This window comes from Suillus paluster (assembly GCF_016628075.1).
Source record: "Suillus paluster strain FC165 chromosome Unknown EDB91scaffold_43, whole genome shotgun sequence".
NCBI lineage: Eukaryota > Fungi > Basidiomycota > Agaricomycetes > Boletales > Suillaceae > Suillus > Suillus paluster.
Window position 1 is genome coordinate 43778 of NW_024537603.1, and position 16154 is coordinate 59931.

General features: G+C 45.5%; 3 protein-coding genes across 3 annotated transcripts; 2 read left to right on the plus strand and 1 right to left on the minus strand.

Moving 5' to 3' along the window:
* Window positions 1-1234: 1234 nt before the first annotated feature.
* Window positions 1235-1853, plus strand: EDB91DRAFT_1083659 (uncharacterized protein; the record flags this gene model as incomplete). Its single annotated transcript, XM_041315660.1, has 3 exons — window positions 1235-1493; window positions 1577-1612; window positions 1669-1853. 3 exons carry the CDS (start codon window positions 1235-1237, stop codon window positions 1851-1853), a joined length of 480 nt encoding a protein of 159 aa, XP_041175193.1.
* Window positions 1854-13221: 11368 nt separating this feature from the next.
* On the plus strand, window positions 13222-13740 carry EDB91DRAFT_1250403 (uncharacterized protein; the record flags this gene model as incomplete). The annotated part of the gene is made up of 1 exon (XM_041323218.1): window positions 13222-13740. One exon carries the CDS (start codon window positions 13222-13224, stop codon window positions 13738-13740), a length of 519 nt encoding a protein of 172 aa, XP_041175194.1.
* A 1001-nt stretch (window positions 13741-14741) lies between these two features.
* Window positions 14742-15942, minus strand: EDB91DRAFT_1250404 (uncharacterized protein; the record flags this gene model as incomplete). The annotated part of the gene is made up of 6 exons (XM_041323219.1): window positions 14742-14909; window positions 14961-15146; window positions 15205-15354; window positions 15430-15615; window positions 15670-15771; window positions 15820-15942. 6 exons carry the CDS (start codon window positions 15940-15942, stop codon window positions 14742-14744), a joined length of 915 nt encoding a protein of 304 aa, XP_041175195.1.
* Window positions 15943-16154: the final 212 nt, after the last annotated feature.

Consider the following 16154-nt stretch of genomic DNA (forward strand, 5'->3'; position numbering starts at 1 on the left):
ACCGAGTGACTTTTGTGTCACATCATGTGTGTACTTCGTTCCAAGTTGATTCCCCAGGTGAAGAGATTGATGGGTTGTGTTTGGAAGTTGGGACACACTGTAGTGGTCTTCAAGGTGCCAAATGCCTTCAGGTGCATCATTTTCCTTCCTTGTTTTCTTTTTACTTACCAATATTGACATCATCTTACTGATTCTTACAGAAGCCTGCCAATGCTACTCAGAGTATTGCTGATGCATTGCAAGCTGGTCTCGAGAATTTGGTCCCACAGCGATGTCCCACTCTCAGGAAGTGCGTGATCTCATCTTTTGAGCTGCTTACCCACAGCTTGCTTGGGCCCAAGCCCCGGCTTTTGGCTAGCTTAGGCTCATGGCTCAGGCTTAAAATCTAGTGAGCCCAAGCCCCCTCCAGGCTGAGCCTAAGCTGGGGCTTTAAGCCCAAGCTGGGCCAGAACATCACTAAGCCCCTCGCATGATGCCACACAGTGTTTTTAACCTTGTGCACAAATTTCAGACATTCAGTGTTCAAATGCCAAACCAAACGTGAACCAAACACACTGAATGTGTTTGAGCACATTTGGTCCAGCATTCAGCAAAATCACTGAACTGAACATGACATCTGGTTCAAGGTTCACCAAACTTCCTGGTGAACTGGACTGAACCAAACTTTTCCATCGCTACCTAGGACTAAAACAAACTCAATTTTTTACTCCTTTAGTAGGGGAGCAATTCTGATGATATGTAGCATATATTAGAGCATAAATAAACATATTCCACCACTTGTTTAATCCTCTAGAGCGCCCTACATCAGTAAATAGCTTGAACACCCCTGAAAACATAAAACAGTTCACATTTTTTCGCATTTTGACATATAGCCTTGTAAATATGCTCAAAACAATGGCTATTTATTTATGTACAACATACTAAAAGCTCAGGACCTCAGGGTGAGTAGTGATGTGCAGGGCCAGGCCTCAGGCCCTCGAGCCCTGAGGCCAGGCCCTATGTAGGCCAGGCCAGGCCAGGCCAGGCCCACAAGCCGGGCTTACAAGGGCCTAGGGCCTGGCCTGTAGTTTGACTGGGCCTGAGCCCTGGCTTTTCCCTTTGTAAAAAGTCCGTGGCCGATGTTAAACATTAAAACTATATAGTTTTAAATTTTCTCGAAAAGGCAAGTATGCACCGTAAGTTAGTCATATTGGTTGATAGTCGTTCATCTTGATAATCGTTCATCTCTTTCATAATGTCCATCATCATATCTGATGACGAGTCCATGTCAGCACATGTCGTGTCTCAACCACAACAAACTGTGACACTTTCATCACGACTCACCAACGCCAACAACGATGTGACTCCGGAGCTCTCAGCCCATAGGAACAAACCTCCCATGCCTGCCATCAGCACCCCAGTGCCAGTACCAACCAGCAGCAAGCAAGGAGCAGAGGATGTGGTAGACAAATGTGCATCTGACGAGGGTGCAATGGAAAATGGACCTCATAACAGTAAGTTCTTTTGTACATCTCATCTCAGGACCACTGTGTTCGAACGTTGCAGGCAAACACTGATTGTGAGGCGTTGTTCACAGATGGTGCCTCCAGCCCATCTGTAATGGATACTGCAGGTATGTATTTACATTGTCTGATTCTATAGCTACTTGTCAATGCTTCTGATCAACAGACGAGACTCTGAGCACACACAATGCAACACCTATGGACACCGAAGATTTTTTATCTGACATTGATGTACAAGATATATCCACAACCCTGACTGTTCAACGCAAGGAAAAGAGCCACGACGTTAGCACATTTTTCGGCAAGCCATACGCACACAAGGCCAAGGATGGAAAGACTTGTATGGTCTGAGACTGTGAGCCATGCAAGTAAGTAATGTCTTTGATTTGCTACCTCCCAACTGATGAATTCATAGAAAATGTCATATCCTGTACCTCTGGATCCGGAATTCCAGAGCTACTTCATTAAAGTCCGGTCCTCCATCTTACTATTCCGCCTGGCGCTCCACCTTCATCTCTGCACTCACCCCTAACTCCTTTTAGATTAGCTATTGCTCCGGTTACCAGTTATGTCCTATTCCGCTATGCTTACTGATCCGTCCATTCTTACTTCATTTCCGACTTCACTGCTTTGATCCGTTATACTTAGTAATAGACTTTCCATATGCTTTGTACATAGCCCTTACCTTTGCTGACTGATTTACTTACATGATACCTACAGTATATAAACCCCTGTAATACTCCGGAACTCCTCAGTTCGAATATCACCTTAGTTCCTGCTCATTCCTGTACCTCCGGACTTGAGCTTGTCTCTTGTCAATCTCCGAGTCTTAGGATTGATTCCTTTGACTATACCTCCGACTCTCCATCTTAGTTCTGCTCATTCCTGCAATCTCCGGACTTGAGTCTCACCTCTTGTTCACCTCCGAGTCTTAGGGGTTAAACCTTAGGACTACTTCTCCGGCTCTACCTTAGGGTAGTCTAAACTCTGTTCTGTTTCTACTCCAGACTTCCATAGTAGCCTTACTCTGTCCCCATATAAGTCTTCTGGAGTTCTGCCAAACTCCACTGACTTCTGTCCTCCAGAACTCCCCGGACTTCTGTCGGACTTCCCCTCTGTCCCCCAGGAAATTAAAGGGCACGTACTCAGGTAAGGGGCACAGCACACGAGCTGAAGCCGAAGCCCTTTGAGTAACCTCTCCCTTGAGCATGACCTTAACAGAAAAAAACATTACCCATGCCAGATTGTTAGCAACACTGTCAACTGTGTCAACACCATATTGCCTTTCGGCATCTGGTAAGTTTAGCATTTGAATCTTGACGCTTCATTCGTGTATTAACTGTTTATAGGATGCCTATCGACAATGGTGCAAGACTAACACCTTCAAGTTGATGCTACCTCAAGATGTCAAGGAATGCAAAATGGCAGCTGCAGTGGCGAACGTGCGGCAAACAAGTCTCAATGGACACCTCCAAGAGATTCCCCCCAGCAAGGTAGTTGTACCTTATACCAATATGCTCTTCCATGAGGCCACCATCGAATGGCTGATATCTACTAGCCAGGTAAGTATTCATTACTTGTATTTAATATGATTTTTAACATGATTTTACAGCCAATCCAAGCTGTAGATCATCTGAGCTTCAAGAACATGATCAACATAGCAGCCTGTGCTACGAATGGTGTGGTCCTACCAAATCGTAATGCTACATGCCACGACATCATGGACTTGTTCAAGACACAGATGACGAAGTTAAAGGACCGGCTCAATGTAAGTTTTTGTTTCGTCTGATTATCATCAACTGATATTGCAAATAGAGCAAGCTTGTATCCGGCATTGTCCACTTAACATGTGATGCATGGCAGGCAAGTAATGCAGATGGTTATTTTGCTACCACTGGCCACTGGATTGAGGAAGCATCACCCAGTGTCTGGCAGCTTGAACGTGCTGTCCTGGGGTTCACACAACTCGACAACTTGCACAACGGAAAACGCCTCGGTCAGGCACTGTTTAAGATTGTGGACAGAGTGGGTATTACTCATAAGGTAAGGTACTTTCAAATGCCTTGTTGTGTTGTACTCAAGTGAGATTAGATTGGCCATATTACGTGTGACAATGCTTCAAATAACGATATGATGCTCGATGAACTGGCACTTCAAATAAAGCAAGGGACAGGGATGATGTGGATCCCCAAAAAGTGACACATTAGGTATAGTTAACTAACTATTTGTTTCACGCTTGTACTAATGTAAACCTTGCAGGTGTTTAGCTCATGTCATTCATCTTGTGACATGAGCTATCATTTCCTTGTATAGCAGTGCCCCATACTATAACCCTGAGCTTCCAGATTTGTCTATCCCTCAGGCACATGGGTGCCGTGACAAAATCGGCCTTGTGCGAGCAATTGCAGTCAAGGTATGTCATTTTCAAAACATTCCAATGTCATTTGACTAATGATACAAGGCACAGTCCTCTGCCCAATGAAAACAACTTTGGAAGGATATCCAGACCTGTCAGCCTAACCCAAGCCCTGTTGTCTCACAACTACTACTCGACATGCCCATCCGGTGGTCCTCAACTTATGTTATGCTTGACTGTGCTGAGAAGAAGAGAGCCGTGAGTATGATAATATAACTGACAAGTTGAAACTAACTGTTCTTTAGTATGTTGATACTTTTGTCTATGAGCTCGGCCTTCGTGAGACTAACCTTACAAAATGTGCCAAAATTGATCAGTTGAAGTTATGTGAAGATGAATGGGCTCGCATTACATTATTTATGTCTCTTCTTGCTGCAAGTATTAGGTTGTTTTGTTGTCATTATCAAAACTGATTATCACTTTAGCATGCTGACAAAGCTCAGCAAAGCTTTTCATCTGACAAAGGAGCATCCCTTCACCTTGCTTTGCCAGCTCTCGAGGCCCTACACAAGGCATGGTTGACACATTCAGAGAATCCCAAGTATGAGCCATTTTGGGAAGCCTTACAACAAGGTGTTACAAAGATCCATGAGTATTACAATCAAAGTTTGGAGTGTGATGCTTACATCATTGCAATGTGTAGGTGATGTGGATTGTAGTAATATTAATATTAACTCCCAGGCCTGTTGTATCTAGTGCTTGATCCATCACAGAAGGACTCCCACATCAAACACTTTTGGTGTAAGGTCATGCATGCTGAGGCTCTCAAGGAAGCAGAACAAATTGTGGGTCTTCTTTTTTTTGAAAGAAAGTATACACTTACATCTAGACTAGTTCAAGGAAGAGCATATTAAGTTGTATGGTGAGCATGGTGTTCTGTCATCACTGAAGAAGTCTGGTAAGGTATATGGACTTCTCCGAGAGCTTTCCAGTGATGATGAGAGTGGTGATGATGAGCCGGAAGAGTCGGAGGTGGATCCCCAGTTGCCATGGTTGAGGGAGTTCCACCTCTATCTTAATTCACCCACTTCAGTTCCCGATAACATGTCTATCATCCAATGGTGGGGGGTAAGTATCATTTCATGTGAACTGGATCATTACTGATGTAGCTTAATATTGTAGGTGAATGGTCAGCAGTACCCTGTTTGTGATGTTCGTTAAAAAGACCTAGGTGTCTAACGACTTGATGGTTACCAATTAGTATATTGATCAAGTCTGATCAATTCACTCTTATTGCTTCACCCCGTTTCTTCCCTCCTTTATTTTCTTCATTCCTACTTTCCCCAATCCTCCTTTACCTATATAAACTAGTGTACATAGTGCAGGATGGGCAGTTGATCCTGGGACACTTAGCTAAAGACTGTCCAAAATGCCATTGTCTGACGTACAAGCCCCCTGGGTGCAACACCCCCGCCATCCGAGCCAACACAGTGACCATCTCAAATGCTGACATCAGATCCACAGCGATTGAAGAAGGTATCACCTTTGGGCTGTATGGGATGGCAGTAGGATTGGACGAACTATCTGAATTAAACGCAGAAAAACGCTGTATTGTCGAGCAGCAGACTCTTGCTACCCTCCTACTCGCTGTTCCTCTCCCAACTGACGAACTGGTAGACCCCCTATATGACCCTTTTGCATTAGATATATTCTGCCTTTCTAACCATGGCGGCCCAGACACCTACCTTCTATCAGATCACCACAATTATGACGACTACATAATATACTTTAGTCAACTATGCAACCCTGAGCTCGATGCAGTCACTTGGCTGGTCGATTTGAAACTTTGGAACTTCAATGACGTCATTCTCACCAAATTGTCTTTCAAACTGTCCTGGAATAACTCTCCCTGCTCATCACTAGTAATGACCATGTCGTCAACTGACCACCCATCCGTTGACATTGCAGCTGACTTACTGCTGAGCCTGAGCGAGCATGATGATCAAGGATGCTTATCCCCCTCGCCTCAAATTGAAGACAATGATTTACCCCCTCTGTTAGAATGTGAGACATCAGACAACGAAGAACACACTAGCATTAGTTCTCTATACTGCATGAGCAGCAGTAAGCGTACCGATCTTCCGGACTTGAGAACCCTCCAACGACAATATGCTAGACTGAAGTCTACCTCAAGGATTCTTCCTCGGTCCATCGTAGTCATCGTCCTTGTGAATGGCAAGCCCTGTAGAGCCCTCTTAGACTCAGGCTCACTGACGGACTTCCTTTCAACCACCATCATTGATCAGCTTAAGCTCCGATATTCCATCTTAGAGAAACCGATACCCTTGCAACTAGCCGTCTCAGGGTCGCAGAGTGTCGTCAAAGCCAACACCACCGTTGAATTATCTTACCAAGAAATCAACTGCAAACGTACCTTCGACATTGCTAACCTCGAATCCTATGACATGATCCTCGGAATGCCTTTTCTGTTTCAACATCAGGTCCTATTGGGTTTTAATCCCCCTGAAATTAAGATTAGAAGTATTGACCCATTGCCTATATGTGGATCACAGACCCAAGTACTTGAACTGTAACAATCCGGACCTGAGACTAGTCTTATTGACAGATATCGCAAAGAATTGCGAGCTTATGCCCGGGATATCTGCAAAGAAGCCAATGAGACCTCACTTCATCCCATCCAAGAAATCAACCACATTATTCTGTTGATAGACGAGCATCAAGTATATTCTTGGCGCTAATCTCACTGCCCCGAGGCACTAAGGCCTCTCTGGCAGGAGAAACGCGATGATTACATCCGTACTGGGAGATGGGAGTTCTTCAGTGGTACCAACGCTGTACCCGATAATGATGAAGAGAGTTACTAAAGACAATTTGCTTCGTCTTCAAACCGTCCTGGACACTCGTCAGCAGAACAAGAACACCAGGAAACTCATGTCGCCACTGCCTGATATTGAGACCATCCTAAGAAACATGTCAACACACCCTTACCACTCCCTACTCGACGGTAAGGATGCATACGAACAGATTTGTATTGTCCCCGAGGACGTCCCGAAATCACTGTTCGCTACCCCCGACAGTACTATGATTAGCTATGTAATGCAGATTGGAGACTGCAATGCAGGGGCTACCTAACAATCCTTGATGAATCACATCTTCGGACTGTTCATCGGTGTTTTCATGGACATATACCTTGACAACATCGTCATATACTCTGACATGGCCAAGGACCACATAAAGCATGTTAGAACCATTATAGACACCCTAAGAAAGAACAAGTTCTACTTGAGCAAACACAAGCTACAGTTCTTTATGCCCAAATTATCAATCCTCAGACACGTTATTGATGACGCTGGTATATGATTAGACCCTCACAAAGTCGACAAAATTGTCAATTGGAAAACGCCCACCTCCAAAGAACTCTTGATGCAATTTATTGGATCCGTCGGCTACCTTGCCACCGGATGCAAAGGAGTTTGAGTGGACATGCAACACCTGTCGAAAGTGGCCTCCAAGACTACTCGATGGTTGTGGACTCCTACTGATCAGCGTGCCTTTGACCTTGTCAAAGCGTGCGTGTAGGCTCACCGAGACATTCAGTGACGGGCCCTCAGATTAATCCCTGCACAGGATGGTACCTGTCCCATGAACCTGAGTACTGACGCGTCATTCACTGGCACCAATGGTGTCCTGTCCCAGGGCCTGGACGTTAAGGGTGCAGACGTAATTGCATTTTGGTCCGGCAAATTCGACGCAGCCCAACAAAACTACCCTGTCCATGAACAGGAACTATTAGCAATTGTCAAGTCCCTGAAACGATTCAGACACCTACTGATCAGCTTCAGATTCCACATATTCACAGACCATAAGGGCCTTGAGTGGCTCAGGTCTCAAAAGAAACTTTCGCCCTGCCAAGCACGCTGGCTAGAACTCGTTAGCGAGTTCAACTTTGAGATAATTCATGTACTGGGGGTCAACAATACCCTTGCTGATGCACTGTCCCGCATTTACAGTGATGAACCTGCTGGAACAGTCAGAGTCGCTAGTGAATATGTTAGCATTAGCGAAGAAGACGTCCTGCGCTCACTGCTCCTAAACTTCATAACCGCACCCATATACACAGGAACCCCACTATTCCTAGGGGCGACAGAAGCACGCCACTCAACTCGCATAGCAATAAGATGTGAAACACGTGTGCGGAGCAACAATCCAAGCAACCACAAGTACCCAAGGATTCTCACTGAAAGCGCAGGCCCCATCTGTCACAGACCTCACCAAATCCCTGATGAGACCGTTGACTCAACCAGTGAAGACGATGTGTCCGACCATGGACCTGAAACCCGCATGGTCCCTGACAATGAACACATAAGTGCACCAACCCAAACGGCAGCATCCGCGCCAGATCAGGAAATCTCAGACTCACCACAAACCACTGCGCCACAGAAACCGTCTCGGCGTGAAGTGATTCTGCAAATGGGTAAAGACCTAGCAAAATCCCTGGAGGGCAAGAGCACAGCAGCTACTAAGCCAAGCCCACCAGAAACGGACTCACCAACGCCACCAGAGACAAGGGCAGACCCATCGGAAACAGGTTTACTACCCATAGGAACGTCTGAAGATAACTTAAGGATGCAATCAGACATCCTGAAAAATAAGGAAGTAAGTACAAACAGCGCTGAAAGCACAAGTACAAACATGGACCCACAATTGCGTCATAACACATCTACACAAATTGCAGAAGACCTACTATCACAACATCCTCCCTCACTCACCGAATTGATCTCCCTCGGTGACCCGACAGTCGATATCCATGAAAGCCTCAGTCAACTGATATGACAAGGATAAGTTCTTCGCCAAAATCATTGCCAACCCCAACTCCTACAAAAACTTCGAGGTCAGTAATGGCAGGATATTCCTGAAAGACAAAGGAAACAGAGTACTCTGCATCCCAGATATTCTAGTCGGTAAACGACGCGTGAGAGAGATTGTCATCTCGCACATTCATTCCCTTCTTGCCCACCTAGGCCCGTCGAAGATGTTAATCTACCTCAGAGACAATGTCTGGTGGAAAGAAATGGTGGCAGACATACAGGCATTCTGCGACTCGTGCGGCACTTGCCAGGTATCCAAACCCTCAAACCAGCAACTGTACGGATTGCTGGAACTCTTGAAGTACCCTCATGCCCTTCGGAAACAGTAGGAATCGACTTCGTCGGACCACTACCTGAATCACGCACTCTGAACGGTTCATTCGATATGATCCTAGTCGCGATAGACCACTTGACCTCAATGGTCCACCTAGCCCCCACAAAGCAGACCTACCATGCCAAGGACATCACAGAGGTTATGTTCAACCTAGTCTACAAGCTACACGGGATGCCCTCGAATCTTGTCAGCGATCGCGATACCCTCTTCACAAGTACGTTCTGGAAACAACTTTACCAATTAATGGGCATTGAGTTAAGGATGTCCACATCCTTCCACCCACAGTCTGACGGTGCGACCAAATGGGCAAACCGAAACGATGACCCAGATGCTTCAGTCAGATCGTATCTGTTGATCAGCGCGACTGGGCAATCAAGCTCCCAGCCATCGAATTCACAATAAACTCAGCTAGTTCAGTTTCGAGAAAGTACTCTCCCTTCATACTAATCTACAGGGCGACAGCCCCTGTCAATGATCTGGAATGCACTAATCCGAATACCCTGGTGTTCAGTGTTTTTGCTCAGCGAATAAAGGATGCACTGATGAGTGCACATGATGCCCTCATCGCAGCCCATGTCAAGAACACCACAGTCGCTAACTGTAAACACAAAGAGTCACCCTTTGTAAAGGGCGACCTAGTCTACCTGTCCACCTGAAAACTTATCACTACCAAAGGGCAGAGCTCGAAAACTCACTCCTAAGTTTATCGGTCTGTTCAAAATTCTCGAGGATTACCGCAATAACTCCTACTTACTAGACCTCCCCACAAATCTCAAGCAACGTGGACTCCACCCTGCTTTTCACGCTCACTTGCTCAGAATTCACATACCGAACGATGATCGACAGTTCCCCAGGAGACAACTCAACCAAGTCACTGACTTGGGAAGTCTTGAGGAATGGTCAGTCTCCCGAGTTACCGATCACAACGGTCAAGGAACTGACTCACTATTTGAGGTTGAATATACTACCAGAGATAAAGTCTGGCTCCCATACTACGAAGTATTGCGATTGGAAGCTGTTGGGCAGTACCTTGAAGTGTTAGGGGTACCCAATATAACACACTTGCCCAGAAAGATCTCTAAGGCAACCCACGACACTACTGTTGACACTGTCGACGATGCTAAGCATTGCGTCAAACAAATTATAGCTCAGATGCTCTCTGACCTACCAGTTAAGATGTCCTCTAAAGGCTCCGACCCGACCTATATAAGAGAGACCCCACTCAGGACATCAAATCAAGTCAACGGGCCCTTCGAACTCACCATGACTCAATTGGCCCCTACCTGTCCTCTCTCCAAGCCAATGAACGCCGACGTCATCCATCCTCCCTCGCGCAAACCAGGTGAGATCCTGGTCTCTGAACCTTGCCCCGCTCCCTTTAGAGTCTCTCATTCGAGCAGGAGGAATAACTATCCCAGAGGGTGAGGTGGAAGAGGATATGGATCCTCTCGCAGGGAACCCAATGCTGAAGCGCTAAACACCTTCACTCAGTTCTTTAGAACCGAGGCAAAAGCTAGGGAGAGATTTAAAGTCCCTCCCTGAGCTTGCCGCCTAAAAACCAGCGCTCTATTAGAGGAATTAGCAATTAAAAAGGAAGCTCACATGTTCGAACAACAACTTCGAGCCGAGTGTGAACGCTCTTATGCTTCCCGACCCCGAGTCATGCCTAGTAACAACCTCTCAATCAACAATCACTGTTGTAATGGTAATCCTCAATACTTGCGATCCCGCCCTCTCCCTTCGAACTCATCGCTCCCCACTGGCACCCCTGTTCCCTTAACGGCTGCTCAGGTTATCTCTGCTGCGACCGCCCAGGCAGAAAGTCTGAAGAGTACTCCTACTTCCTCCTCCTCCATCCCTCAAGTTATAGATCCAGGTGCAGATGTTGATGATATTGTTGCAGCCGCTGAACAATTGGACTTAGAATGCGAAGCTAGGGTTGAGAGCTTGTCTAGCGATCAATTCCTGGGTAGAGTTGCAGTCTTCAGCCTCATTGTACTCCAAGTACTCATTCTCCTCATCCTGTTAGCTGTGTTTGGCGCTGCCATGACCGATGTCACCATAACTCAGTAAAGAAAATCTCTAACTCCCACACGACATTGCAGCCCCTCCTCCTGGATGAGCTGGAGGGCGTATGTGACATTTGTTAAAAAGACCTAGGTGTCTAACGACTTGATGGTTACCAATTAGTATATCGATCAAGTCTGATCGATTCACTCTTATTGCTTCACCCCGTTTCTTCCCTCCTTTATTTTCTTTATTCCTACTTTCCCCAATCCCCCTTTACCTATATAAACTAGCATACATAGTGCAGGATGGGCAGTTGATCCTTTCCCCAAAATAAAGCTTGGTTTGACCAGTTTACCTCTGCTCGAACCCTAAGTTCTCACAAGTTGACTCAATTCCTGTGTGCATGTTCTAAGAACACCACACTGTTTGGGCCTCTCTCACTAGTGATCACTTCTCCATCATGGCCACTTCTGTTTCGAGTGAGCAAGCTTTTTCTGCTGCTGCTCTGACTGTCACAAGCATCACAACCGGTTGAAGGGTGATATTGTTGAAGTAATTCAAGTGCTTCGTATGATGTATCAATGTGATCTAATCTTTCGAGAGGCCCCTTCCTCTTCAGCTTTAGAATTAGCATTGGAGGAACTGGATGATGGAGAGGAGGGTGGCTGTGATGACATCATCATGCTGTCAGGTGAATCAGATGGCAGGGAAAGTTCTCTAATTGATTAGGGTAGTGAAATAAAGCTTTTGTCACCTTTTTACCTTGTAAGCCCTGGCCCAGGCCCGAGCCAGGCCCAAGCCCTCTAAAGCCAGGCCCAAGCCCTGGCTTTCAGGCCAGGCCAGGCCCAATGCATCACTAAGGGTGAGTGCTTGTGATGCTACAGCCTTGTCTTTCTTCACATTATATACCATATGAAAATTTTCATTGCAGTAATACTGTCAGGGCAGGGTATGTACAATACAGCTATGATACTCCTTAGACTAGTACTTAAATTATAGAAGGATTCATTGGGAAATGTGAATGCAGCATGCAAAATATGTTATTTGTCCCAAAGTGTTGCTGAACTTTGCTTACTACTACTGTGTATAGTAAGATAGGGTACTACTAGTATGATGGCTCAAGTCAATACATACACTAACAACAAGACAGTAGCTTACCAGTAATTACATGCCTCCATTTCATGTAGGTGTAAAATAAGCTTAGAATTATCATAGCTACATGTACCTATGCTGCCCTGATGGCAGGATTGCAATAAAAAAAATTCATATGGTACATAATATAGAGAAAGACAAGGCTGTAACATAACAAGTGCTCACCCTGAGGTCCTGAGCTTTTAGTATGTTGTACATACATAAATAACCGTTGTTTTGAGCATATTTACAAGGCTATATGTCAAAATGCGAAAAAAATGCGAACTGTTTTATGTTTTCAGTGGTATGCAAGCTATTTACTGATGTAGGGCGCTCTAGAGGGTCAAACAAGTGGTGAAACATATTCATTGATGCTCTAACATATGCTACATATCATCAGAATCGCTCCCCTGCTAAAGGAGCAAAAAAACGAATTTGTTTTAGTCCTAGGGTACAAGTATTACACCAATAAAGCCATCATTGCAATACACCAGGGGAGAGAAGCTGTGAAAGAGAAGGAAGAAGCTGTGAAAGAGAAGGAAGAAGCTGTGAAAGAGCAGGAAGAAGCTGTGAAGGGAAGGAAGAAGCTGCGAAGGGAAGGAAGAAGCTGGAAAGGGGAAAGGGGGAAAGGGGGAAAGGGGGAAAGGGGGAAAGGGGGAAAGGGGGAAAGACTGTTTTAGCCTACCAAAAAAGGATTTTATGTGTCATGAGAAGCATTAAGCATCATCCTAGACACGAGAAACAAGAAGCATAAACCAAGAAGCCTTTAAGCATCAAGATACAGACATCAGGCAACTAGACATTTTAAGCATAAAGGTGTGTCTAATTAGACACTTTTATGCTTAAATCTGACACTATAACCTGGCTCAACCACATCAGCGCTCATCGCTTCACTCTACCAAACGCGCTAGGAGAAGACAGAGAGATGCTCATCACAACCAACATCCTTTGTGCTTACCTAGAATACGACACTTATCTCAGAGCGGGTACGGTGACTTCATGTTGGCGTTTAACCTTATGGAGACGGAGGCTGGGTGCTCAAACCAAATGGTGCAAGGAGGCCCCGACGAGCCTCAGATCACTGGCCCAGCCCCCACCCTTGTTGACCTCATCGGAGAGGAGGCAGCTGTGCCTACCCTGTCCAATCAGGTGCGCATTCCTGATGGAGGTCGTTACCTTAATCCTCAGTGGGCAGAGCTACTTGAGGAGGTGTTGTGGATGAACCTAGAAACCACCAAAAAGAAGCGCGAGTGGCGTGATTGGTCCATCACAGAACAGAAGGCTGCAAAAAAGGCCAAGGGAGACACAAGCATCCATGGAACAAGACGCAATACGCACCAAGGGGATCAGGGCAAAGGAACTAGCACTGGTGCTGGTACTGCCTCTCCCTCAGCTAATGCACCTGCATGCATGGAGGTTGACGATGAAGACAGGCCCCGTGCAAAGGACATTGGAAGTTCCAAGGTTGGAGAGCAGGAGGACGAATCTGCCTCGAAGAGAGTTCCCAAGAAGAAGTGAAGGGTGTGGACGACCCTTGGAGGGGAGTATGTGGCGGTTGTTGTGATCGATGAGGATAACAACTGGCCGCAGGCTAGAACTGAGTCTAGACCACTGTCTGAGTTATCTCTTACATCAGGAAAAAAGGAAATTTTCTTAACAACACTTATGGTGACTTGAAGGTGATTCTAAGTAAGATTCAGTAGAATTCTGCTAAGTATGCCGTTGCTTGAAAAAAGTAGGGTCTTCCGATGAATTTGACTTATTGTTACACTTATCAGCGACTTGACATAAGTACACAGTTAAGCAGTGACTTCAAGTATGACTCGTCATGTCAGATTCTCTCAAGACGCATTGTAAGCTAAGTCAAAATAAGCAGACCAGTAGTAGAGGGATTCAGCTCTAAGGAGCCACACAGGTCCAAGTATATATTGTGTCTTTAAGGCTCCCAAGGTTACAAAGTCAATAGTAAGTGTAGAATTCAGACAATAAAGCAGTGAGAATCATGTATATTCATACCATGCCACCAAGACATCCAAGCATATCTTTAAGGCTCCCAAGTTCCACACAGTTGATAGGTAAGTGAATAATTCAAGCACTCCTAAAACCGTTCAAGTCGGATGTATACCATTAAGATCATGATCAAGACAAAGTGGTCAGGGAAAGCATCAATTCAAGTGGTGACTAAGACAAAATGCAAATTAAGACGGTCAAGCAAAGGAAATAAGTGTGATCATAAGAACTGCCAGAGTTGAATCAGGTCAGTAAGTGTGAACACAGTGCTGGCAAGCAAACCACTGGCAGAAGATGACAAGAACGAATATTACTATTACAGCAGCTAGTAGTAGCAGTGACAGCTGTAGTACGAGATGAGTCACTACCACTAGCATTAGCAGGCGACGGCGAGGGAAGTGGGACAACTTGAACACTGGTCAAGATGGTGGCAGATTCAAGTTGAACATCAGTGATCAGATAAAATGATAATTAAACACTCACTGTCCTCAGGCTCTGAGTCCCATGCATCATTCCATCTCTAAGTCCATGTCAGAGCCATTACTATGATCTTCAGACCCAGACTCGGACTCCGATATGTCCATGAGTTGAGCGTGTTCGTCCAGATCTTCATCATCAACCACAGCATCATTGATGGCTCTATTGTTGCCAGAATGATGGCTCTTCTTGGAAAATTCCTTGGCAGAAGCGATGATGGTTTGGAACTTCTCGTCTCAGAAGCTTTTCACTATCAACTTCACATATGAGTGTGTGGAAGAACCCCAGATGACGTCATTGAAGCCCATTTGGCGATTGGAGACTTTGCCGGTTGAGTGATTGAGTGTTTTCAGCAAGGGTATAGATTTGCCCTTGGCAGCGAGAACCATTTTGATGGTTATAGTACGAGTAGCAATAAGTGTCAATGCTCGTTCAACCTAGTAGCAATGAGTGATCAGCGAGGTGTGATTAGAAAATAAAATAAAAATATATTACTGCAGCACATGACAGCACTAGACCCCCAGCAGGATTCAAGTTGTCTCCCAGCTTGTCTAGTCTATGTATCTTGCGAGCGCTGTTGATAGCAGTGAAGTGGGCGCCAAATGTTTGCACTATGAAGGCACCTTGATAAAGGCCATGGAACTTCTGCATCACATGTTAGTACTAGTGGCACAGCGACAATAATAGAGGCAATGAATAGAGATAGTGAGAAGCACGTACAGATTTATTGTCACTGTTTGCCTTCTTGTACAAGAACCGAAGCTTGTCCAGCACGTAAGTAGCGAATTTGACATGATTATCGTCCGAGTCCTTGAGTGTGTCCTGGGACTTGAGGTATGTGATGATGATTGCAATAGCTGCTGAGCCAATGAAGCTTCGATAGGAGTCAGAAACACGCTGGACAGCCTATAGTACCAGGTTGAAGTTAGTATTGCCGTTGACACATATGAACACACTTACTATGATATACACAGTACTTGTGCTTGTGACTGTGCACGAGATACTGGGAAAAATTGCGTCCCAGATCACCTGCAATTTCTGGCAGGCTAACTTCGGGGGAACCTCCCAGGGATTAGCCAGAGTTGCAACATATTGCATCTAAGTAGAAACAAAGACACGGCGCCACAGCCTGTGTTCAACACCATCTGGGAGATCATTGTTGCCAGGTTTCTTCGTGCGCTCGGCTTGATGAGCTGGGGGCTTGCCAGGCAAATCCTTGATGAGAGCCTGCATGATATAATGTGGTTGTATTAGTATTAGGTCAATAACTGACTTGAATGTTAAAAAAATAAGACGACACTTACTGAACTTGAAACTCATTTTTTCCCTTTGGGAGGGCTAGCAACTGCGGCCTCTCGTTCAAGACCTTGTGTCTCATCTTCATCTGAGAGTCCTCCATTGAGGAGTTGGAGAGTATCTCCCTCTTTCGGTTCCCACATGATGGG